At 36.8% G+C, this 26556-nt stretch overlaps 3 protein-coding genes across 3 annotated transcripts; 2 read left to right on the plus strand and 1 right to left on the minus strand.

The window, feature by feature from the left end:
- The first annotated feature begins 332 nt into the window (after positions 1-332).
- On the plus strand, positions 333-1418 carry LOC142633596 (uncharacterized). Its single transcript, XM_075807841.1, has one exon. It carries the CDS (start codon positions 333-335, stop codon positions 1416-1418), a length of 1086 nt encoding a protein of 361 aa, XP_075663956.1.
- A 205-nt stretch (positions 1419-1623) lies between these two features.
- LOC142633603 (uncharacterized) lies at positions 1624-14156 on the plus strand. The gene is made up of 4 exons (XM_075807846.1): positions 1624-2152; positions 2274-2478; positions 2575-2816; positions 13984-14156. Exons 1-4 carry the CDS (start codon positions 1624-1626, stop codon positions 14154-14156), a joined length of 1149 nt encoding a protein of 382 aa, XP_075663961.1.
- Positions 14157-14824: 668 nt separating this feature from the next.
- LOC142633609 (uncharacterized) lies at positions 14825-26018 on the minus strand. Its single transcript, XM_075807850.1, has 9 exons — positions 26011-26018; positions 25486-25855; positions 24856-25273; positions 24644-24762; positions 24355-24550; positions 16396-16545; positions 15773-16116; positions 15403-15665; positions 14825-15284 (listed from the first exon to the last, which is right to left on the minus strand). The coding sequence occupies exons 1-9, from the start codon at positions 26016-26018 to the stop codon at positions 14825-14827; spliced, it is 2328 nt and encodes a 775-aa protein (XP_075663965.1).
- Positions 26019-26556: the final 538 nt, after the last annotated feature.

Below are 26556 nucleotides of genomic sequence, written 5' to 3' on the forward strand. Positions count from 1 at the left end.
AGGTAGATGTGTTTCCTATTTCTTAGTTTAGAATAGAATCTTGAGCAATTGTAATAATGCTGCTTTCCTATTTGCAATTTTTGTAAGAAATTTTTGAAGTCATTTGTTGTGGATTTATTTTTTTTTTCTCTCGGATTGTCATGAGCTTCTATTTTTTTTTTTTTTTTTCTCTTGGATATGCAATTAACTGAATTAAGTGTACTTAAGTTAAGATATGTGATTTGTTCATTTAAGATATGTAATTTGTTTGCTCATTCACTTCATGCAAATTAAATTAAATTTTAGCCACTGCATTTGATTGAATTTGATTACATTTCATTGAACAGTAAACTATGGTTGATCATCATAGTTCAGCTGCTACTTCTTCTGCTTCTGTGGCCTCTGCCCCTGCAAGATCAGAGGATCCCGCATGGGCTCATGCCCGTGCAGTGCCGAACGCAAAAAATAACACTATATGTTTGTATTGTAATAAGTTGATCAAAGGGGGTGGTATTACTAGACTTAAGTATCATCTTGCTGGGATTAGGGGTCAAGTTGAATCATGTAAAGTTGTTTCATCTGATATCAGGTTTCAAATGAAACAAATGATTGAAGAATTAAAAAAATCTAAAGAAACTAAAAAGAGGATTCAGTCAGAAATTGGGAACCCATATGGTGATCCATTTGATGTTGATGAGGAGGAGGAGGAGGAGGATGAGGTTAGGGTTGTTGAAAAGAGTCCCCCTCAAACATTAGGTAAACGAAAATCTAGGGGAAAGGATGTTGACATTGATATGAGTCAAATAAGAGAAAAGAAGAAAATTAAAAGTTATTTTGCTCCTAGAACAACCCCTGGTGCTCAACCCTCTATAAGAAGTGCTTTGGCTACAAAAGCAATGGTTGATAATGCAAAAATGAATGTGGCAAGATGGTGGTATCATTCTAATGTACCCTTCTATGCATCTCAATCACCCTATTATCAACCTATGATAGATTCCATTGCTTCTATTGGGCCGGGATTTAAGGGGCCTTCTTTTTATGAGTTGAGGGGACCCCTTTTGAGAAATGCTGTGCATGAAGTTAATGACTTTTTGGTAGATATAAAAAATGATTGGAAAGTATATGGATGTTCAGTGATGTCTGATGGGTGGACAAATCAAAAACAGCAACCAATAATGAATTTTTTGGTGTATTGTCCAAGGGGTGCTATGTTCTTGAAATCTATTGACACTTCAGGCCTTACAAAGGATGCTGAAACGTTGTTCAATATATTTGATTCTGTTGTTCAAGAAATTGGCGTGGAATATATTGTGCAATTGATTACGTATAATGCTTCGCCTATAAAAAAGCCGGAAAAAAATTGCAGCGAAGTATGGTACTTTATTTTGGTCTCCTTGTGCAGCTCATTGCATAGACTTGATGTTGGAGAATATTGCTAATCCTAAGTGGTTCCCTCTTGTTGATGAAGCAATTAAGAAGGCAAAAAAGATAACAAAGTTCATTTACAACCATTGAGTTGTTTTAGACTTGATGAGGCAAGATTTTACAAATGGAAGAGAGTTATGTCGTCCTGCAATTACAAGGTTTGCCACTAACTTCTTAAGTCTACAAAGCATGCTAAGGTTCAAAAAAGAGCTTAGACAAATGTTCACTAGTGATAAATGGCTTTCATGCCCCCATGCTAAGACCGCTGTTGGGAAGGAGATTAGTAAAATTGTTTTAGAAGATTATTCATTTTGGTCTCAATGCACACACATAGTGAAAGTTAGTGAGCCTTTAGTTAGAGTACTTCGTCTTGTTGATGGGGATGAGAAACCTGCTATGGGGTACTTGTATGAAGCAATGGACAAAGCAAAAGAGGAAATAAAAAGAAGGTTAAAGAACAAAGTTTCTTTGTATGGACATTATATTAGAGTTATTGATGCTAGATGGGACAAACAACTTCATAGTCCTTTGCATGCAACGGGTTGCTTTCTTAACCCCGCAATTTACTTTAGGCCTTCATTTAAAAGGCAAAATGAAGTTCAAAGAGGGTTGCTAAGCACTCTAATGAGGTTGGTTCCCGATCCTGACATTCAAGACAAAATAAGTTCACAACTTGATGAGTACAAAAAGTCAATTGGTGACTTTGGCACATCACTAGCAATCCGCCAACGAGAGAGACTAAATCCAGGTAAACATTAATAATTTAATAGTATTTCTATTTGCTTTCAATATGTCTATTTATCCTTTATTTTTGTTATTGTAAGATTACATGGGCAATGCTTATTTTATATTTTTATTTGTTATTGTAGTTTCATGGTGGGAGCAATTTGGCCTTGGAGCTCCTGATTTACAATCATTTGCCATTCGTGTGCTTAGTCAATGTTGTAGTGCAACTGGTTGTGAGAGAAATTGGAGCACATTTGAACATGTTCACTCAAAGAAGAGAAATAGATTGGAACATAAGCGAGTAAATGATTTGGTCTTTGTCCATTATAATTTGAGGCTTCGACAAAGGTAAATTTATCATCGTTACTCATATGTAAATGAAATGTACTTTCAAATAATTATAATTTATAAAATGTTACTAATGTTTAATAATTTCATTGGTAGGAACATTCAAAGGAATAAGTATGCATTAGATCCTATAAGCTTGGATAACATTGACTTGATGGGAGATTGGGTGGCTGAAGAACCTGCACTTCTTAATCCAGATGACGTAAATTGGGATTGTCTTAATGAACCAGCAGCCATAGGGAATGTGGAAGAGGATGCTGAACTTGAAACTATTGATGTTGATGATGATGATGACAACAATGAACATGACTTGACAAATCTTCCAATGGGTGTTGGTGGTTCTTATGGGAGTTCTTTTGATGATGAATTTGATCCTTCTCTCATGGATGATGATGAGGAGGACTAATATTATGTTATAAATTTTATTGGCTTATTAGTTATTAATTATTATGGGTTTATGTAATGAGTAATGACTTGTTATAAATCTTCCTATTGTTTGATGTTGTATTGAGGTTTAAGACATAAGAGTTAAGACTTAATGTTTTGTATTATTTGATGTTTAGTTATTGTCTTGTAAATCTTCTTGTTGTGTGATGTTAAATAGATGTTATTATTGACATTTAAGACTTAAGAGTTAAGACTAAATGATTTGTATTATTTGAAACTTAGTTATTTATTTATTAGAATTGACAATTTTATGTTTTACAAAAATATATATAATTTAATTTTTAGAAACCCGAAACACCTTAAAACGGTACGCCGAAATCGGCCGGTACCGAAATATTCCATTCCACTGGACAAACCGAAACGGGGTCCGAAACGGTATTAATAACAATGATACAAAGTCATGAATGTAGACTGCCACTTTGTAGATTACTACATCTTAATTCCTTGAGTACCCGGTTTAATCATTTAAAATTATTCATTATATATTTATGAAATCCAATTCCATAAATATATACTTTAGTAACTCCTTACTAAAGTGGTTAGGCCTAACTCTCTGAATAACTGCACCAATTAAATTTATCTCAAGGGAATATTTTATATCTCCGTTAAGAGACTATGAATTCCATCTTGAGAATATATGTTCCATCAACACTAAATGTGGCTACCTAATATACTGAGATTTTGACCATTAGGATAGATCTCACTCCTAATATATCAAAGCAACACACATTTCATGATCAGGTCCATTATCCTCTCAGGATTAAGAGTTCATGTAAATAAAAGTCATGAGATTTATTATTCATTTGACAGTCATTTGGAGAATAATAAATCTCACAGAGGTCCAGTTCAATATATCTTAACTCTTAAAACATATCAACACATCAACTAGAAGTCTCCAATTCCATGATCAAGACAAATCATCTTAGTTGATATGTTATAGTCTTCGCAGATGAAACGCCCAACTTCATCACCGACTATAAACTAAAATTCTGAGTTTACAAAGAACTTGTGTCTTATATCTTCTGTGACTAAATCACATACTATGCATCTTGTTAGGACATATGTGGTTCACTTAATAAGAACATATGTCATTCTTTTTATGTAATTGGCTAATCCTTTGACAAAACGCACTTTACTTGTAATTGGGTAGATCTAAGATGTTTTTGATACTTCAAGAAACAAGGTTTCAAGATCAAGTGTTAAGGCCATTCAAGTCTGTCCAAGAAACAAGCTCAGAAGTGCTCTTCATTAAAGCTCGACAGCTGCATCTATCGAGCTTTAAGAAGTTGTTCTAGCCCCGTGGCTTGATAGCACCTTGACACTTCTAGCTGTTGAGATTTAAGAAAAACAGTTTTTCAATACTATTTTGATTCTAATTCATGGACATGTCTTTGGGCCTTCTTTTCCCATAACCCTAGATATATAAAAGGATTATTTTAAGGGCCATCAAAGAAAGCACAAGTTGCACAAGCATTGAGCAAAGTCTGTTCAAGTAATTTGTGACCGGAGACAAAGTTTGCCCTAGTTCATCTCTTTGTGAAGAAGCTGCTGTGTCTTTGCACCATAGGGTTTTCTAACCAAGCATCTTCTCGTTCTTCATTATAAGGATAAATTGAAGAACTTTGCAGCCAATACTTTTTTCAAATTGGTGATTGAAGTTGCACATTGGGATCCGTGCAATTGGTTAGTCACATACTGGGAGCCATGCATTGAAAAGGAGAGATTGTCACTACAGAACAAGTCCAATTGGGTATTGGGATAAGGGTTCAACTGTAGGTTGGTATAAAGTACTGAGATTCTTTTACTTGTAACCGCTTGTTGTGATAATAATGGATTCTCGAGAGTGGTAACCTTAAAATCACCCGATGGGGTTTTTGCCTTGGTGATTTGTTTGCGCTACCACGTGTTTGCATGTTATTTTGATTAATTAATCAATCAACTTGGCTAATTAATCAACTTAATCCATCACAAGGGGTCAATACGTTTTTGGCCTATCACATCTCATGGACTATATGATAATTTCTGAATATACATGTTATCATTATTTTAGATTATAATAAAACAACTTTATTAATCACAACATTAAGACATACATAATGTCATACATAATAACATACATGGCATCATATAATAGGATTTAAGGGGACTAATCCTAACAATCTCCCACTTGCCCTAAAGACTATTGTGCACTAACCTAACTCCCATCTCTTCCAAATATGACTCGAAAGTCCTTTGGGACAAGGCTTTGGTAAAGGGATTCGCTAGATTCTTTGCACCATCAATCTTTGCTATAACCACATCTCCTCGAGCAACAATGTCTCTAATGATGTGGTACTTCCTATCAATATGCTTTCTTTTCTTGTGATTTCTTGGATTCTTGGATTGTGCAAATGCTCCACTATTATCGCAGAACAATGTAATAGGAACTTGCTCAATTCTCACAACACCAAGATCAGAAAGGAATTTCTTGAGCCAAATAGCCTCCTTTGCCGCCTCACAAGCAGCAACATATTTGGCTTCCATGGTGGAGTCAGCAATACAAAATTGCTTAACACTCCTCCAACTTATGGCTCCACCTCCTAAGGTGAAAACACAACTTGACGTGGATTTTCTGAAATCTAAATCTAACTGAAAATCTGAATTTGTATAGCCAATGGAAATTAAATCCTCACACTGGTAAACAAGCATATAATCTCTCGTTCTCCTAATATACTTGAGAATATGCTTTACAGCTTGCCAATGTTTAGGTCCTGGATTTGATTGATATCGGTTAACCATGCCAACTGAATAACAAATATCCGGTCTAGTACAAAGCATGGCATACATGAGACTTCCTACTGCAGAAGTATAAGGAACTTGTCTCATCATATTTTCTTCCTCTTGAGTCTTAGGCCTTTGGTCATCAGACAGAGGAACTCCATATCTAAAAGGAAGTAATCCTTTCTTGGTGTTTTGCATGCTAAACCGTTCTAGAACCTTATTTATATATCCAGCTTGTGACAAGCCTAACATCTTATTCTTTCGATCTCGCCAAAGCTTGATCCCTAAAATATAGTTAGCTTCGCCTAAATCTTTCATATCAAATTGGCTCGTCAACCAAATTTTAACCGATGACATTACCCCTACATCATTTCCAATCAGTATAATATCATCTACATAAAGCACTAGGAATATTACTACTTTGTCTTGATGTCTTTTGTACACACATGGTTCATCAAGATTTTGTTCAAAACCAAATGATTTGATTGTCTGATCAAATCTAATGTTCCATGACCTAGATGCTTGCTTAAGTCCATAAATGGTCCTTTTTAACTTGCAAATCATATGCTCTTGGTTCTTGGCTATAAAACCTTCCGGTTGCAATATGTAGATTTCTTTTTCAAGATTGCCATTAAGAAATGAGGTCTTGACATCCATTTTCCAAATCTCATAATCGTAATGAGTAGCAATTGGTAAGAGAATTCTGATAGATATAAGCATTGCTACTGATGAAAAGGTTTCTTCATAATCAATACCTTCTTCTTGTGTATACCCTTTCGCCACTAGCCTTGCTTTAAAGGTTTCAACCTTTCCATCTATCGCTCTCTTCCTATTGTAAGCCTATTTGCAACCAAAAGGTTTAATGCCGTTAAGCGCCTCTACAAGATCCCAAACTTGATTGGAATACATAGAATCTAATTCTTATTTCATTGCTTGAACCCAATGATGTGCATCGATATTATTCATTGCTTCATCATAAGTGTAAGGATCCGATTTAGTCTCTTCTGAGATGGCTTCATAAATTTCTCTCAAACCTATGAATATTATAGGAGGCCGAACAATTCTCCCATTACGACAAGGCACCTGTATATTAGCCATCTCAAAAGTAATGTCTTGTGGTGTATCTAATACAGCCACATCATCCCTAGTTTCATCCAATGGTTGTTTATTTACAGATTCATTCATTTCAGCCAATACAACTCTACTTCTAGGAGTAAAATTATTCATATAGTCATTTTCCAAAAATTTAGCATTGTACTAACAAAAACTTTGTTATCCTTACGACTATAGAATAAATAACTCCTAGTTTCTTTTGGATAACCCACAAGCAAACACACTTCCGATTTTGGTTTTAATTTATTAGGTTTCCCTTTTAACACATGTGCTGGACAACCCCAAATGTGGAGATATCTCATACTAGGCTTACACCCACTCCACAACTCCATGGGTGTTTTGAGAATAGATTTTGATGGAACTAAATTCAAAAGATGTATTGATGTATCCAAGGCATACCATCAAAAAGAAATTGGTAAAGTTGAGTAACTCATCATAGACCTAACCATTTCCAAAAGAGTCTCATTCCTTCTCTTCGCTACACCATTTTGTTGAGGAGGTCCAGGTGCAGTCAATTGGGATACTATCCCATTCTGAATTAGGTAATCCTTGAAATCCCCAAGAAGATATTCGCTACCTTGATCAGATTGAATGGCCTTTATGCGTTTACCTAATTGATTCTCAACTTTAGCCTTAAACTCTTTAAACTTTTCAAAGGCTTCGAATTTTCGTCTCATTAGGTACACATAACCATATCTTGAATAATCATTAGTAAAAGTGATGAAGTACTCATAACCTCCTTTTGCTTGGGTTGAAATAGGACCACATACAATTGTATGAACTAATTCAAGCAACTCTTTGGCTCTTCTACCTTTTGCATTAAAAGGCCGTTTGGTCATTTTACCTTCCAAATAAGATTCACAAATAGGAAATTCATCAAAGTCCATGGGCTGTAAAAGTCTGTCTTTGATTAGTCTTTGAATCCTATTTGAATTAATATAACTTAAACGCAAGTGCCAAAGATATGCATCATTTGTAGAAGGAAACTTTCTCTTTAATAATTTTACATGAGAGCTACTATATAATTCAGAATTATGTAATTCATGCTTATCTGAAGTTAAAATATATCGGCCATCCACAATATTGCCAGAACAGATAAACATTTTCTCCTTCTTTATTACAACTTTCTCCTTCTTTATTACAACATTCTCCTTTAGGATAACACAATACCCATGTTTACCTAAATAAGTTGCAGAAATTAAATTCCTACGAACATTAGGTACAAATAGACAGTCTTCCAATATTAAAACCCTAGACTCAAAGCATAAATTAACAACACCAACAACTACAACCGGAATCCTGCTCTCATCAGCCAAAGTAAGAAACAATTCCCCTTCATTCAGCTTTCTGGTGTCCTGAAACCCCTGCAAAGAATTGCAGATATGATTAGTACAATTTGAATCCACACACTAGGAATCCATGGGATTCTGTACCAAACATATTTCAAGAAGAAATGAACTTTTCATACCCTTGTTCTTGGCAACTTTAAACTTTAGACAATTCCTCTTCCAATTTCCTTTGTCGGCAACCCCTAAGGCAATTTGCTTATCCCCTTGCTTAGTAAAGTCCTTCTTCTTCTTCTCCTTCTTCTTACCCTTGCCTTTCGACTTAGTTTGAGAAGTAGAAGCTTCACCCACATTGGCTTCAACACTAGAAGTACCAAGGATGCCTTCTATTGCCACTAACTTATTCATTAATTTAGACAAAGAACAAATCTTTTTGTTCATGTTATAATTAAGTCTGAATTCCTTGAATGATTCCGGTAGTGATTGGAGTATCATATCCACTTGGGATTCTCCATCAATGTCGGCACCTAAAACCTCCAATGTATTCGAATTAGAGATCATTGTAAGACAATGCTCCCTCACTGAAGTACCTTCAGCCATTTTGGTATTATAAATTTGCCTCATGGTTTCTTGCCTTGCTCACCAAACATCTCCTTCAAATTTGCATAATGTTCGAAACTAGTTCTACATCCTGCATTTGATGCTGTAGAACATTTGAGATAGATGCTTGGATATAGCACTTGGACATCTCATTAGATTTTTGCCAACGATGATATTGTTGTTTTTCCTCAAAATGAGCATCTAATGAAAGAAAGCTAGGACATGGTTGAGTAAACACATATTTGTGCTCTTCAGCAGTCAAAATGATGTCCAAATTTCTTTTCCAATCAACATAGTTGGATCCAGTCAACATGATTGAACATACTGAAAGTATGGAAGAACTAATATATCAAAAGAAATTTAATTGAACAATCAAATATGTCGTTGATAAAATCCTAGAAAGAATCACATTGAATATTCATACCATATAGAAGAAATATAACCCCTAGCCCTAGCAAAGAGTTTAGGCTGCCATTTGAGAAAGAAAAATACAAGTTTTTCTTTGCCAAAATTCGTTCTACACAGCCTCCCTTCAATACCCTAACGTAAAACTGTCCAAAGAAATTAAAAGTTTTACTATTTCAATTTCTAAGTTTACAGTGGTAACGTGTGAGTTAACTTTGGCCTTCAAAAATTGAGAATTTTGAAAAACTCAAAACTAGAAAGTTGTAGATATTTAAATCATGGTTCTAACCCATCTATCCTTGTGTCAATTGGATTTTTGAGGAGAGATACACCCAAAATATTGATCAGTGCTCAGATTAGATTTTTCCTTTTCAGATTCTGCCTCTTTGATTTCTTTCCTTATTTGAAGCTTCCAATCATGGTAGATGATCCAAGCACTCTAGCTGCACCTCCTTAGAAATTTAAGCATGGTCCTTTAGCTCCACTTAATTCTAGTTTGGCCTCCATTCTCTCACAACTTCCTGTAAACTCATCTTTCTCACATGATTTCCTAAAATTAAAAAATTACACACAATGAATGACATCTTATTCAAGAAATTATATAAAGATAAATAATAGGGACTAATGCGAATCATGACTTAATTATACAAATTAAGCATAGTAAAGGAGATAACGCCCACATAAATATATAACAAGTATACATTTTAAGGCGTTATCAAGTCCTACAAAGATTGAAAGAATTAGATCAAGGACCGAAAGAGCATAAGCTTAACCATAGGAACCCTTCTTCATCCAAATAGAGCGATTTTTTTGGAATGAGTGTCTTATGAGAGGTGAGACGAGGGTTGGAAGAATGAAAACCGGAGATGCACATAGACAAGGAGGTAAGAACATTAAAAACTTTCTTCAACAACTTACCATTTTCACCCAAATTTGGTTTTTCTTGCAAAGCACAACTTCCAAGAAGCTCAAGTTTCTCTTTTCTTTTGATTCTTTTAAGATCTTGAAACTTAGAGCAATGAGTTCTAAGATGACCAAAGTCACCACAATGGTGACAAATAGTGTGTTTAGATCCACTAGGCCTTTTGGGAAGGGATCTAGCAACATGGTTTTGTTCTCTCTTCTACTTTGGACATTGAAGTCTTATGTGGCCGATCACACTGCAATAGTAACAAGTAGGAACAAACTTAGATCCACTCAATTCCCTAGGATGGACCTAAACGAAGGCTTAGACTTAAGAGCCTTTCTCTCCACTTTTTGGTTTTTTTTGTGTGGAAGAATGTACACCGATTTGTTTTTAGAGGTAGAACTCATAATAGGCACAAAATCGGGTAACACAACATGATTGCAACAAATATTTTCATCCCTTTTAGTAATAGGCTCAGCAATCAAATACTTGGCATGCATCTTAAGAGATTCATTTTCACATTTTAGCTCATTAACAAGTTTGTTAGACAAAACAAGTTTAGCATCCAAGTCCACATTCAAACATTCAAACTCCTTTAGTTTTTCAAGAGAATGTTCAGGAAGTTTCTTATATTTTTCAACCAATTTGTTGGATTCATTTAGCTTAGCAATCAAATTTATTATTTTCACAAATGAACTTGTTCAAATTCTCATGAAAATTCTTAGTCTTTTTCTTCAAGAGTTTGACATTTGGAATTTTAACAACACTCATAGATTCATGTAACATGTCATCACAATTATGAGGATTAACACTCATAAAGGTATTTATACAAACACATGGCATGTTACAATCAACAACATCCATAGAAGCATACAAAACACTATTTATGGTAAAACACACAAGGGGTCAAGGATCATACTTAGGTAATGAAACCAAAACAAGTGTACTGTTTCTGATACCAATTGAAAGTTTGGATTTGTGTTAAGCACAAGAGCTTGTTGAGACCCCCAAAATAAAATATTACAGCTAGATTGCTCTTATTCTAACTTATCTAAGTGCAGAGCAAGAGTAAATGAGGTGCAATAAACCGATAACTACTCTAGTGCATAAACATAAACAACAAACAATAAAAGTACAGCACAAGAGTAGGGGAAGAAATATGCAAACACAAGATAACATGCCGATGTGTTATTAAAGAGGAAATCGAAGAACTCGGCAAAAAACCTCTCTACCGCCCTCCAAGTAGTAAATCGATCCACTAGATAATAAGTTGGGATACACGAATAACAAGAGACCCTTCAAGCCTAATCTACCCAATGCACCTAAGCCCTCCAAACTCCTACTCCAACAAAGCTTCTTGGAATTATGTCTTGTCTAGCTTTCTAGATCCCACAATACACTCGATTGCATCCGCCAAGCCTCATCGGCTTCTTTTGGCAAATCCCCAAAGCTTCCCAAGCTCTAAAACACTTTCTACACGCTAAAAGGATGTGGGTTGTGTTTGGTTACAAATCTCCTCTCAAGGTAGGACAATGGGAGAGAGAAAGAGAAGAGGCTACAATGATTTCTCACTAAGGATGAGTAGCTCTCTCTCTAAAAGGATGGGTGTGTGTGTTGTAGAAAACCTATCTAGGGTTATTCTCTCTGAATGACCTTCTTTACTTTTGTGGGTAATGAGAGTATATATAGTATGGGTGAAGGGTAAAAAAGTCACTTAAAAATCCTCCAGGCAAAGAGTTTTGCGGGTATCTCGCGAGAAGGCCTTACCCATGAGACACTCGTGAAATCGACAGCTTGGCATGACTCTTCAACTTCCATCATGTGCTTCTCACATGGCTCTTTCGCAGGTTAGCTTCTCATGAGCTTCTCATGAAATCCACTTGTTCTTCAATTCATGCTCGATTCTTCACCAACTTAATACTAAACATAATACAATAAAATGCCACAAAATTCAAGGAACAAAATTAAAGCGGATACAACACTTTTTGTCATTGAATAAAGCCAACATAAAACATAGTTGTAAATCACAACTTTACAGTTAAAATATAATTTTTTTTCCTTCCAACTTTAGTAGTGCTGTCATTTTATTCCTTTAAATTTCAATTGCAATTAACTCCCTGAATTTTCCAAGTTTTCAAACATATGTCTAACAGTAAAAAATTTCTGGAACTCTACTACTTAATTATTGGGGCTTTTTTTTTTTTTTTTTTTTCTTTGTTGTATGCATGCTGGATAAAGAAAAAAAAATATTATGTTTAAAAATTTTTAAAGGACCAAGTTGTTTGTCTTGGGTAAAATATGTGGATTGGGCTTTTTTTTTAAGCTTTACTATTGATAATTGTTTTTTTTGGGTTAATTTTTTTGGGTTTCTATATTTTATTTTAGATTTAATCTATTAATTTTTTATGGCCTTTTAAAATGTGGAAAATGCTAAAGCTACAAAATCTTTACAAAAATTGCTAGTGCGGTGATTAATTATTGGTAAGTAAAAAATGATATAAGTTTGTGAACCAATAAGAATTTGCTACCTCAATAATTTGTAAAAATGTTTGTAGCTATAACATTACTTTAAAAGAAAAATCAATGATATTGTTAAAGGGACAAAGTGTAATTATATTGAACAAAATTGCCAAAATTAGTACCTATTAATATACTAATATTTTTTTATTAAAAATAATAGGGGGGCAATGACCCCCTAGTCCATATCTAGCTCCGTCCCTAGTTGTGTCAAAACATGTGTTTATTAGAGACATAATCACTGCAAAAATAAAGAGGAAAAGTATAGATACAATTTGCTATAGAAGATCACAAGTTAGAGAAGACTCTCACTTGAGCGAAAAATCCAAGTTAGGCATAAACTTCACTAACCAAGATTGCAAAAACTAGTAGCCAAATTTTTTGGGTTGCTTCGAATTGATAGATAGGCTGCTTTGAGGGAGCCCAAATCTCCACATTAGGATAGCATACAATATAACGCATTTGCATCAATTCGTGCAAAAAATCAAGCCAAAGTTTCCAAATAGCATAATTTTAGCAAAATTTTAGGAAAAAAGCATCCTGAAAAAGTTATTTAGTTATGTAGCACATTTATGTAACTCGAGTTCCAAGCAATATATAGGCTCCACTACTTGAGAGCTGCTTGGAGAAATTCGAGTTCCAAAAATGTGCTACATAATTAAATAACTTTGTCATGATATATTTTTGCCAAAATGGTATTATTTGGAAAATTTGGCAAAAAAATCATGTCTATTTTAGCATAATAACCTATGTTATTTATTTTACATATTTACTTTTTAAACTATCTCATATCAAATTATCTATTTTACACTACGTTTAATTAAAATATCAATTTTTTTTAATTGTTTCTCTTTCTTTGCACACAATAACCACCATCCACCCTCTTTCTTTATCCTCAGGATATAAAAAACTAAAAACAAAATGAATAGTGTCAATGCAAATTTACATAGTTTCTATAACAACCATGTATTTTTGCACAACTTTGCATAGGCCTAATGCGGGTGAATTTTGGGGCTTGGTTGGCTAAATGTGGTCCTTTTTCTTTTACACACGTCTAATTACTTAAAATTTTATTTCTAAGTTTTATTGATTCATTGTCAATATTTGAATTTATACAAGAAAAAATTACAAATAGATTAACATAAATATTTTTTTTTGAAAAGGAAACATTTTTAAATTATAATAGTGAAATGTCATGATACAAGGCTACCAATGCAGGTGGAGGAGAATCCTCCAACCAATACAAATCCTCATCTAAATTTCTAGCCTATTGGGCAAGAACATGTGCCACTGTATTCCCTCCCCTCCTAATCTAATTAGGCATAGGCCAATGTAACCCCTGGATCAAATGACGAATATCATCTACCACATATCCAAGAATTGAATGGTTGGGTAGAGATGAAGAAATGGCTTGTATTACATTGACGCTATTACCTTCAATTATCAATCTTGTAAACCCAACATCTACAGGAAACTCAAAGGATTTTCGGCAGGCCAAAAGTTCTGCTTCCTCACTATTTTATGTACTCGGTCCAGCAGTAGACATTGCCGCCATAACCTCCCCCTTGTCATTACGAATTATAGCACCTATTTCTGTTCTTCCCAGCCCCGAAAACACTACAACATCAAAGTTGAGCTTGTAGACATTAGACGGAGGAGGTTGCCACACTTCAGAACTAGTTTGTTCAATCTGAGAGACTGCCTGGGCTTGTTGATATTCCTAAAGAAGCTCTGCTGCTCTTTGGCTAAGGCATTTTGGATCTTTCAATTTTCCCCCATGCACCACACTATTTCTTTGGTTCCATATAAGCTATGCCTGCACCCAAAACAACTCCAACTCCTCAATCGTTAATTTGTCCACTAAGAATTCCATCAACTAAAGTGTATCCCGAAAAACAAAGTACCCTTTCTGCAATTTTGAAACACTGCCAACCTATGCATGAGTTGTTGTCTTCGATTCTCCGGTGCATAATTGACATTTTTCCTCAATAATGATCTTCTAGCATGACAGATTATAGTATGTTGGTAAGATATCATGGCAAGCTTGCCATCCAAATACTTTAATTTTATTTGGGATTTTAAGCTTCCACAAAATCGGCCAAATTTTTTTCCCAGTACATCCACTTGAGGATTCAACCCTATCTCCATGAAATTGAATCCGTCTTACAAGCTTATAGGCAGATTTGATAGAGAATTTACCATTCTTATTGTGCAGCCAAATAATAGAATCTGAAACAGATCTTCAGCTAAGAGGGATTCTACATATAGCTTCGGCATCTTCCTTGTGAAATAGTGACATACTCATATTAGTTCACCATGCATGCAACTCCAGATCAATTAATTCTGAGAATGCTAATTCTCCAACCAGCTCCTGTCTTGGATGAATGACTGTATTTGTGGGATGATTAGGGATCCATCTATCCCCCACTACACTTATTGAAGACCCATTACCCACCCTCCAACAATAACCTAATCTAAGAATTGGTAGGGCAGCCATCAAACTTCTCCACACATAGGAACAGCCAGGTGATTCTTTGGCATCAAGAAAGGAAGACCGAGGAAAGTACCTCGCTTTAAAGTATCTGTATAATAATAAATCACACCCTTGAATCATTCTCAAGCCTTGTTTAGCCAACATGGCTAAATTAAAATTTCTCAAGTCTCGAAATCCCATACCACCCTCCATCTTTGAAGTTGACAGCTTATCCCACCTCTTCCAATGGATTTTTCTTTCATCACCTACTTGACCCCACCAGGATTTAGCACACATACTATCCAAATCATTACATAGTTTCAAAGGAAGTTGGAAAACACTCATAGTGTATGTAGGAATAGATTGGGCCACTACCTTGATCAAGATCTCCTTTCCAACTCTAGATAGCGACATACCTTTCCATCCTTGCAGCTTCTTCCAAACTCGATCCCTTAAATAAGAAAAAAGTATAATACTTGGCTCTTAAAATCAATGTTGGCAACCCTAAGTAAGATTCAAATCTCTCCACCTCCTTCACCTCTAGGATCTGTAGAATTTGTTGCCTTTGGCTACCTATTGTATTACTGCTAAAATAAACTGAAGATTTCTCCAAGTTTATACATTGCCCAGAAGCCTTTGCATACTTTTGAAGAATTTCCATTATAGCTTGCCCTTCATTCTGTATAGCATGACAAAACAACAAAGAATCATCTGCAAACAGTAAATTAGTAACTCTAAGTGCCCATCTACAAATAGAAACCCTTTTGTCCTCCCTTCAAGTTCTACTTTAGCCAACAGAGTAGAAAAGCCTTTTGCACATAACAGAAATAGATAAGGTGATAATGGATCACCTTGTCGTATTCCTCTTGATGGGTGTATCATACCATAAGGTTTACCATTCACCAAAATAGAAAAAGTTGGAGTAGTGACACAACACATCACCCTTTCTATCCACAGTGCTGGGAAGCCCATCCTTTCCATAATCCTCTGAAGAAACTTCCACTTCACACGATCATAGGCTTTGCTGATATCCAATTTCAATGCCAAGGTCTCTTTCTTGCCCTTCTTCCTAGTATGCATAGTATGTAATGTTTCATAGGCCACCAAGACATTATCTGTGATTAATCTCCCTGGTACAAAGGCACTTTGAGTAGGCGAAACGATATATAGGAGTACCTATTTCAATCTGTTTGCCAAGACTTTTAACATAATCTTATAAATCAAATTACATAAACTTATAAGCCCAAAGTCAGACATTTTGTCAGGATTTTTCACTTTAGGAATAAGAACTATGTTTGTGTGATTTATCTCAGGTAGCATGTGACCATTATTTAAAAAATCTAAAATAGCTATAACAACATCACAACCCACTATGTGCCAGAATTTTTGAAAGAAAAAGGCATTCATACCATTAGGTCCTAGAGCTTTCGTAGGTCCCATTTGAAATAGGGCCACTTTAACTTCTTTTATAGTAAACTCCCCAGACAAAGCCTCCTTCATTTCAACAGTCACCATCTGTGGAACAGTAGCCAGACACTCCTCCATCGAATCACATGCTCCTGCATGAAAAAGATTCTCAAAATAATCTAAAGCTACTTCCACCACCTCCTCTAATTCTTCCACCCATTGTCCTTGGCCATTTTTAATACCCCGAATATGATTTGTCCTCCTTCTCTGTGAAGCCTTAGAGTGAAAGAACTTAGATTTTTATCACTGTTAAAACATATGTGTTTCACTAGTTAAGAACATATGTCATTCATTTATGTAATTAATTAATCCTTTGACAAAACATACTTTACTTGTAATTGGGTAGATTTAGGATGAGTTTTATACTTCAAGAAACTGTGTTTCAAGATCAAGTGTTGAAGTCATCAAGTCTGTCCAAGAAACAAGCTAAAAAGTGCACATTCATTAAAGCTCGACAGCTAGCATGTGTCGAGGTTTGAAGAGCTGTTCCAGCCCTGTGGCTAGACAGCTGCTCGACGGCATCTCGATGCCTATATCTGTCAAGATTTAAGAAAAATAGATTCTAAGTTCTATTTTGATTCCAATCTGTGGATATGTCTTTGGGCCTTCTTTTCTCCTAACCCTAGACATATAAAATGATTATTTTAAAGGCCGTTAAAGGTACGCAAGTTGGACAAGCATTGAAAATCCTTGTTCATGCAAATTGTGACTTAAGACAAAGTTCTTGCCCTAGTTCATCTCTCTTGTGAAGAAGTTGTTGTGTCTTTGCACCATAGGGTTTTGTAACCAAGCATCTTCTTGATCTTTATCATGTGGATGAATTGAAGAACTTTGCGGCCAAAAATCTTCTTTAGTTGGTGATTGAAGTCGCGTACTGGGATCCGCGCAATTGGTTAGTCACGTACTTGGGAGCCATGCATTGAAAGGAGAAATTGTCACTGTAGAACAAGTCAAATTGGGTATTGGGGTAAGGATTCAACTGTAGGTTGGTAAAAACACTTGGGATTCCTTTACTTGTAACCGCTTGTTGTCATAATAGTAGAATTTTGGGAGTGGTGACCTTAAAATCACCCGGTGGGGTTTTTGCCGTATACGTTTTTCCCATTCGTAAACAAATCACCGTGTCATTTATTTTCCGCTGCATACTTAGTTTAATTGGTGATTTGTTTGTACTACCACACTTTTCATGTTAATTTGATTAATTAATAACTTGGCTAATTAATCAACTTAATTCATCACAAAGAGTCACTATGTTTTTGGCCTATCAAGTGGTATCAGAGCAGGCATACTCTGATTAGGGTTAATCTTTGTGTGTGATCCATTGACCCCTGTTTGTCATGGGTAGAGGTCAGTCTCTAATTATACCTCCATTGTTTAATGGTACTAACTATGCATACTGGAAAGTACGCATGAGAGCTTTCTTGCAGTCTCTAGATGAGAAGGTGTGGCCAGCTATGAAGATAGGCTGGACCAAGCCTAAAGAAGTGCTAGTCTATTGGAATGATGCTAAGATCAAGGTGGCAAACTTCAACAGCAGAGCATTGAATGCCTTGTTCAGTTCTGTCACTAATGAGGAGTTCAAGAAGATATCCTCCACTGAAACTGCTAAGGAAGCATGGACCATCCTTCAGACAACCTATGAGGGAACAAAGGCTGTTAAAGATTCGAAGCTACAGAGGCTCACTACAAGCTTTGAAGAAATTAAGATGGAGGAGGATGAGTCGTTCGATGAGTTCTATGCAAAGCTCAAGGACATAGTGAACTCAGCTTTCAATCTTGGTGAAACCATTCTTGAACCCAAGATTGTGAGGAAAGTGCTCAGATCTCTGCCTGAAAGATTCCATGCCAAGATCACGGCGATAGAAGAATCAAAGGACATTGACAAGATTCCTCTGACTGAGCTGGTTGGTAATCTACAAACCTATGAGCTAGGGTTGACTAGAATTGGCAAGTCGGCTAAAGGCAAGAGCATGACACTGAAGACCAAGAGTAGTGAGACAGATGAGTCTTCATACGATGAAAATTCTAAGATGAAGTCCTACATCACTAGGCAATTCAAGAAATTCATGAAAAATGCCAATGGAAAAGGCTTCGACAAGGACCGTAGACAATCCAGTTCTTCTCAGTTTAAGAGCTAAGATAAAGGGAAGAAGGATGCTAGGGATGGCGGTCAGTACACTGTTCCCGCAGGACCTAAGCGTTTCGGGTGTCAAGGTTTCGGTCACATAAAACGAGAGTGTCCCACATATCTTAAGAGCATTAGGAAGAGAATGGCACTTGCTGCTACTTTGAGAGACACTGAGCCTGAGGATGATTCCAACAATGAGGATGACGAAATTTTAAATGCCTTCACTGCCACTGTTAGTCCTACTGAGGGGATTGTGGAAGATGTGGATGAAGAAGAGGAATTGGTGGAATCCAAGTTTGAAAAGATGGATGATCAAGATGATATCCATACAGCCTATGAAAAAATGTACAAGCTTTCTGAGAAGCATGAGAAACTCTATAGGCTAGCCACCAAGAAGCTCAGTGATGTGGAACTTGACTGTGAAGAGCTTTCCACTAAGTTTGATAAAGCTAATCAAACTATTGGGGCATTGAGATTCGAGAACAATTTCTTGGCTGAGAAGACTAAGAAGCTTGAAGGAGAGCTGTTTCAAGTTAGAGCTCAATTGGAGAGGACTTCAAGTGCGAATCTGGATGAGATGCTCAGCATTCAGAAATCTGATTCTGATCAAACAGGATTGGGGTATAAATTCTCTTTCTCTAATATTGCTTCTGCTAGTACTACTGTTTTTGTTCCTCCTGCTAATAACCTTAATTTTGAGAACAAAGATGTTAAAACTAAATTAGCAAGTGAGAACCTAGACAAGGGTAAGTCCATCTTAGAAGCACCCCCTAAGCTTGAGAAGAAGGAAACTAAAAACCCTAGGACTAAGAAGGCCAACTCCCAAAAGCCTAAACAGAAGAAGCAGCATCTCTGTCATCATTGTGGTATTGCTGTCATACTCGACCAAATTTCTATAAGTGGTTATCTACTCAACAGAGCAATGGCATGATAGCATCTAGGAACCAGAATCAGCTTTAAACCTCTCTTTCTCCTCTTGAAGATCTTTTCAAAGACCTTATGCTCCTTTCAAACTTGAACGGTTTCAATCCATCCCCCTCATCACCGGTTCAAGGATTTGCAAAAAGGAAAGGTTCTTCCAAGGTGTGGAAGGAAAATGGTTCCAAGTGAGTTATTCACTTTTTCTCTCTCTTCCCTTTGTTTTTTTGTTTTTGCATTACTTGTGTGTTTTGCTTTACTGTTTTGAGTCAGTCTAGTTTTATGCATTGTTTTGCTCTGTTTAACATGTTTTTGTTTGCTTCTTTCAGTTTGTTTAAATAAATAAAAATTGAAAAATACAAAAATAGTGTATGTGTACATCGGTTTTTGGGAACCTTAAAATGGCCATTGAAACAGAGTTTTCTAAACTTTGTATCTCTTGTAACTTAGATGAGCATTCTCTATGCACAACTAAGCAAGTGAGCTTTGTGGCTCTTTATTTGTGATGAGTAAGGTTAAGTGATCTCTTGTACTTAACACTCGTATCACTCTTTTTGACGGGTAGGACTAGAAATTCCTAAGAGAAAGGCATAAATAACCATCTCACCACTGCTACCCGCCAATCATGAAATGACATCTGTATGCTTCGGCATAGCAAAAGTGCAATGTCAAAAGCTTAACATAATTGGGTATTTCTTTTCTCTTTTTTATATACCCATGCATGGTTTGCTTAATCAAAAGAAAATATGCAAAGAAAATAAAAGCAAAAAGATCAAAAATGCTTTAAATATGATTGTAAGTGTGTTTTCTAGGAGATGTGGGATTATAGGATGTACCTCAAAGGTGATAATCTCCATCAAACAGTTATGATTGTGTGTGAGTTAAAGTGATTTTCTCATATCTCAAATCGTCATAACATAAAGACACTTATGCCATCTTGCGATGTTTTCACACACAATACGCAATATTTTTTGCTACTCTTGATATATGTGCAGGTACAATGTGATTTGGCTATCACAAGGTTTACATGTGTTGATGTATACTCACTAAACTGTTTTGACTTGTTTCTGAAATATAAAATCAGTTAAACTTGTTTAGTGTGTGAGTGTGTGTTTTGGGATCCATGTGCTTCAGATTGTTGTTGAGAGATGATTTTGAGAGTCTAATATGTTGATTGGATCATTGGTTGAGTTGCATGCTTGATTGCATTCATGTTTGTGTTTTTCTCTTCTCGAAAAACTGCTTTTAAAAGCTAGCTCGACACCTCCTTGACAGCTCCTCGATACCTGGCTGTCTTTCGAGCTTCCTACCTTGTTCTTATCGCAAGCTCGACAACTTCTCAACACCTGGTGGATCGATCGAGAAATCTTTTGACCTCTCGATAGCTTCTAGATACCTGGTGGATCGATCGTGCTTCTGTTCTCATGTCCTTGCTTTAGTCCTCGACACCTTCGCAATAGCTCTATCTATCAATGATGTTTTGGTCGACACCTTCCTCGACAGATGTCTTGACACCTCTTGACACCTGTATCTGTCGAGATTTATTGAACCTCTTTTTAAAGGCTCTATGCGATCCAGTTCTTCATTTCTCTCGATCTCTCACTCGATAGCTCTGTCTCTTCACCTCCCAAACCTCTTTTTCTCACTCCAAACCTCTACCCAAGGTTTCCTCACACTTATTCAAGTTTTTCTTCACTTGGTACGCATCTAATCTTTCTCATTTACATGCATTTCATGTTTTGAAACCTAGGTTTTGGGGTTTTTGATAAATTTTGGGGGTTTTCACATTTAATGAGTTACTATTGCAATTTTTGGTTGGGTTTTGTAGATTTGATCTTAAAAACTCCATGCATTGCATCACATTAGCAATCTAACAATATTCTCATGCATTTAGATGTCTGCAAACTGTTTGTGTGTTGGTAGGATTAGATTGGGCTGAGCCCATGATGCTGTTTATATTGCATGTCACATGTTCATGTATTTTCCATGCATACATTCTCTCTTTTCAATATACTTGTTATATTTGAATTGTTTTGGAACTCTTCTGAGTGTTTCTTTCTCCCCCCTCTCTTTTTGTTTACGTTAGTAGTGTTTATGGCACCAAAACGTAAGTTTGTTCCGTCCCAGAACCCTTTACGTTCTCGGGGCTCTTTGTCTTCTGATCCTACTCCCTTTTCTATTTGGTTCCGTGATGAGAAAGCTTATCAGGACTTCTCGGAGAACTTTTCTAAACGAGGTGTTCATTCGGAATGCCAAGTTGTTCTGGCGGACTTCGCCGACATTGACCTTCCAGATGTTTTTCACAAACGAGAATGGGAGTCACTGTGTGACATCTCGGTCACATGTCCTTCCATGCTAATCCAAGAGTTTTACTCCAACATGCATGGATTTGATTCTTCTATACCTCTCTTTCATACTCATGTTCGAGGTACATGCATAGTTGTCACACTGGAGTTTGTATCCGATGTGCTTCATGTTCTGAGGGTTGCGCATCCTGATTACCCCGGCTGTGAGTGTCTACGGACAATGTCCAAAGATGAGATGATCATCGCTTTCTGTGAGCGCCCTTCTGATTGGGGTGAACACCATTTTACGTCATGTCGACCTTTTGCTAAAGGTCCTCGTTTCTTAAACATGGTTATGACTTTTGTTTTGTATCCTCTCTCTCACTACAACTCTATCACAGAGCCTCGTGCTCATTTTCTGTTGTCTTTTCTTGAGGATCTTACCATTGACTTTCCTTCACATTTTATCTTCTCTATCATAGATATGTATAAGGATTCGGCTACACGTGATAAGCTCATCTTTCCTTCTACTATCACAAGGATTTTATGCCACTTTTTCATTGCTTTTCCCATCTCCGACCCTTTTCATGTCATGGTTGCCATAGACGCCGCTACCGTCAAACGTAGTGAGGCACAGTTTAGGTCATAACAGACGGATTCAGCTGCTTCTTCCTCCCATTCCGCTCCATCTAGATCTACTCGGGCCTCTTCCGTTCCCTCCTCTTCTATGAGTGATGTGTCAATTGGAGATATCATGGCGCAGCTTCAGCACATGGATGCTCGCCTAGATACGCTCTCTACAGAGTTCTATCAGGTGAATGTTAGTGTTGGTCGCATTGCTCGGCAACAGGCGACCATGGGTGGTTTTGCCCCTGAGGTTTCTCCTTCACCACCTCCTATGGCTTCTGTTTCTGAGGATGATGATGGTGATGACGATGATGCTTCGGATGATGATGATGGAGATGCTAGCTCTACCGATGAGATGTCTACTTGACAATTTACCCTTTGTCACTCGTGACAAAAAGGGGGAGTAGTTTTGGGTTATGAGAGTAGTCATACTTAGGGGAGAGCTTGCATAAGGACATTTTTGATAGGGAGAGTGTTGTTGTTTGAGGGATGTAGTGAGGATTACTTGTATCTTTTTCTTTTCTCTACTTTAGATACATATTCTTCTTGTACCTAGGTCTTATGACCATTTTTGCATACGTTGTGCTTATCTTTGATATATATGTGATGAGGTATATCTTCTTCACCTATCTCTAAATGTGTTGTTTCTTTTCTCTCTTTATACACATGATTCTTTATTTGTATGCAATCTATTATTTCTGTTTCACACTAAGATGCCTTGATGAGTTTTGTTTAAAGTATTTCAGAAATACAGATTGTCAAAGTCTTCTTGCCATAAACTCTCTTCTTGCAAAGTTTTTCAAGAGTTTGTGTTAGGATAGATTTTATTGTATTCAACAAGTGAATACTAGTTGAGTGATTTATGACTTCTCTCATATGTTCATTTTTTAGTTGTGGTTTTGTCACGGATTGCCAAAGGGAGAGACTGTTAGGACATATGTGTTTGACTAGTTAAGAACATATGTCATTCATTTATGTAATTGGCTAATCCTTTGAGAAAACGCACTTTACTTGTAATTGGGTAGATTTAGGATGAGTTTTATACTTCAAGAAACTGTATTTCAAGATCAAGTGTTGAAGTCATCAAGTCTGTCCAAGAAACAAGCTGAAAAGTGCACATTTATTAAAACTCGACAGCTAGCATGTGTCGAGGTTTAAAGAGCTGTTCCAGTCCCATGGCTCGATAGCTGCTCGACAGCATCTCGATACCTATATCTGTCAAGGTTTAAGAAAAACAGATTCTAAGTTTTTTTTTTTTATTCCAATCTGTGGATATGTCTTTGGGCCTTCTTTTCTCCTAACCCAAGACATATAAAAGGATTATTTTAAGGGCCGTTAAAGGTACACAAGTTGCACAAGCATTGAAAAATACTTGTTCATGTAAATTGTGACTTGAGACAAAGTTCTTGTCCTAGTTCATCTCTCTTGTGAAGAAGTTGTTGTGTCTTTGCACCATAGGGTTTTGTAACCAAGCATCTTCTTGATCTTCATCTTGTGGATGAATTAAAGAACTTTGCGGCCAACAATCTTCTCTAGTTGGTGATTGAAGTCGCGTACTGAGATCCGCGCAATTGGTTAGTCACGTACTTGAGAGCCGTGCATTGAAATGAGAAATTGTCACTACAAAACAAGTCCAATTGGGTATTGGGGTAAGAGTTCAACTATAGGTTGGTAAGATACTTGGGATCCTTTACTTGAAACCGCTTGTTGTGATAATAGTGGAATTTCGGGAATGGTGACCTTAAAATCACCCGGTGGGGCTTTTGCCGTGTAGGTTTTCCCCATTCGTGAACAAATCACTGTGTCATTTATTTTCCGCTGCATACGTAGTTTAATTGGTGATTTGTTTAATTTGATTAATTTGCATGTTAATTTGATTAATTAATAACTTGGCTAATTAATCAACTTAATTCATCACAATACGTTTTTGGCCTATCAATCACCATGCTTCAACCATGAAATCCTAGACCTTTGAGCCCAGTAGATTTCCTGTTTTTGGAGAAGCTCATCCATCTTTTTATTCAGCTCTAGATACTCGGCCTTGCTGTCAGCAGTCATCTCTTCTTCATTTATTCGGTTTAGCCTTTTTTGGATCTGTTTAATAGCTTCTTCATCCGGAGTTATCCTTGCCACAACCCACTACATTAAAATCGAACCAGTAGCTTGTATTTATTTCAAGATTGTAGCTAGTCCCTGCTCAACAACCACTTCACTATCCTAAGCCTCCTTTACCTTAGCTTCACAATCCTCCATAAGCAGCCATGACTCCTCAAATTTGAAGCCTCTTTCACGTTTTTGTGGAACAAAAGATTGCACATGTAAAAGAATTGGTAAATGATCCGAAGCATGTGCTAATAAGTGTATCACATTACTCATTTGAAATTTCCCTATCTAATCTTCAATGGCCATGGCTCTATCCAATCTAATTTTAGTATTTGCCTCACCCGGTCTCTTATTATTCCATGTAAAAGGATATCCTTTGTAACCCAAATCTTGAAGTTGACAAGACTCCAAAGCTTCCCTGAATGCATCAACCTGTGAAAATTGTGGTGGTCTTTTGCTTTTCTTCTTCGACGCATGTAAAAAAGCGTTAAAATCCCCTATAACCAACCAAGGTCCCTCCACAAAGGTCTTCAAATGTTCCAGCAACCTCCATGATTTTTCCTTCTGTTGTGCTTCCGGCCACCCATAAAAACAAGTCAAAAACCACTTAAAACCATCCTCCTCTGTAACCACAGCCCAAACATGGTTTACAGTATAGTTAATAATCTCCAATTTGATAGAATTTTTCCACAAAAGTGCCAACCCTCCACTTGAGTTAGGGTGCTTCACAACAATCTTATTCTGATATGGCAAATTACCCTATAAATTTTCAAATCCATCCTTATCCAATCTTGTTTCCATAAGAAAACAGACTGTGGGAGCTTGTTCCCTCACAATCTTGCGAAGGCTTCGACCTGTCCAAAGGTTCTCAAGCCCTTGGCAGTTCCAGCTTAACAACCTTATTGCTTCCTGCAAGGGTGGCTATCCACCCCCGCTGATGTATCTTTGGAAACTCCTTCCTCATTGATCACCTTCCCTCTCTTAGTCTCATACTCATCAATTTGCTCACCCACGTCATCCCTCATGTCTCTCTTTCCAAGTGCTAGTAGTGTAAGTGCCTTGGCTAAGGCCCCAAGGCCAAAATCCATCCTAATAATCCATGTCCATGTAGTTTCGGGCTTAGAATTAGATAGCCCAGCTCCTACCTTTGACAATTCAGTAGTGAGAGGCATGTGATCTTGAATGCCATCTGACTTAATTTCCACATGCACCTTAGCCAAATCAATATGTGAAAATTCCTTCCCAGTCCTTGGATGTAAATCAGCCTTACCATTTAAAGATAGCGTGATATCCAAGCTTTGATTGGCTACCTCAGAATTACACTCCTTCACGTTAGTATGGCTGGCTCAAAACACTCCATCAGCTTGCATGAAAACCGTGACTCCTCTTAGATTCTTGGACTCAACCTTATTACTCGCCCTAGGGTTTTCATGCCCTACCTAACTTTCTGCCACCGCCGTCTTCAAGGATTGTACCACCGGACTTGGAACTTTTACCTGACCATTGCCTGCACCCTCCTCCGTAAAGGATTTGGGATTGGTATATTGGTGAACTAGAACCCGAGTGAAGGAAAAATTCTGGTTTTGTATCTCATACAAAACACATAGCGGAAGCAACAAATAAGGATCTATTTCATTCATGATTGATAACGTGCACAATGTAAATTTCAGAATTTAAGAACAAGATAGCGTACCTTGGTGTGGAGAAATTCAAAACAAAGATTAGAAGCACTTGGGAACACTTTTAATCTTCACTCCAATTCCACTTTACGCCCAAGATGTGTGGTCTCTCAATCAGTTTTTCAAAGGGAGAATGAAAGTGTGTCTCACACTCTCTCACACATCGTTTCTTATTTCTCTTTTCTAATCTCTTAAAAAAAAATCTGTATGTTTCTCTCTTTATAACTAACTGATTATCTAATTGGGCTGGCCTATTGGGCCTTTCCAATTGGGCTTTAGTGTGTGGCTTGAAGTGGGACCAAAAGGGACCAATAAGACACTAGCTCCAATGGGCCTTGGGCTTTTCCGTCAACTCTTGACAAG

Source organism: Castanea sativa, chromosome 5 (genome assembly GCF_040712315.1).
Source record: "Castanea sativa cultivar Marrone di Chiusa Pesio chromosome 5, ASM4071231v1".
Classification (NCBI taxonomy): Eukaryota; Viridiplantae; Streptophyta; class Magnoliopsida; order Fagales; family Fagaceae; genus Castanea; species Castanea sativa.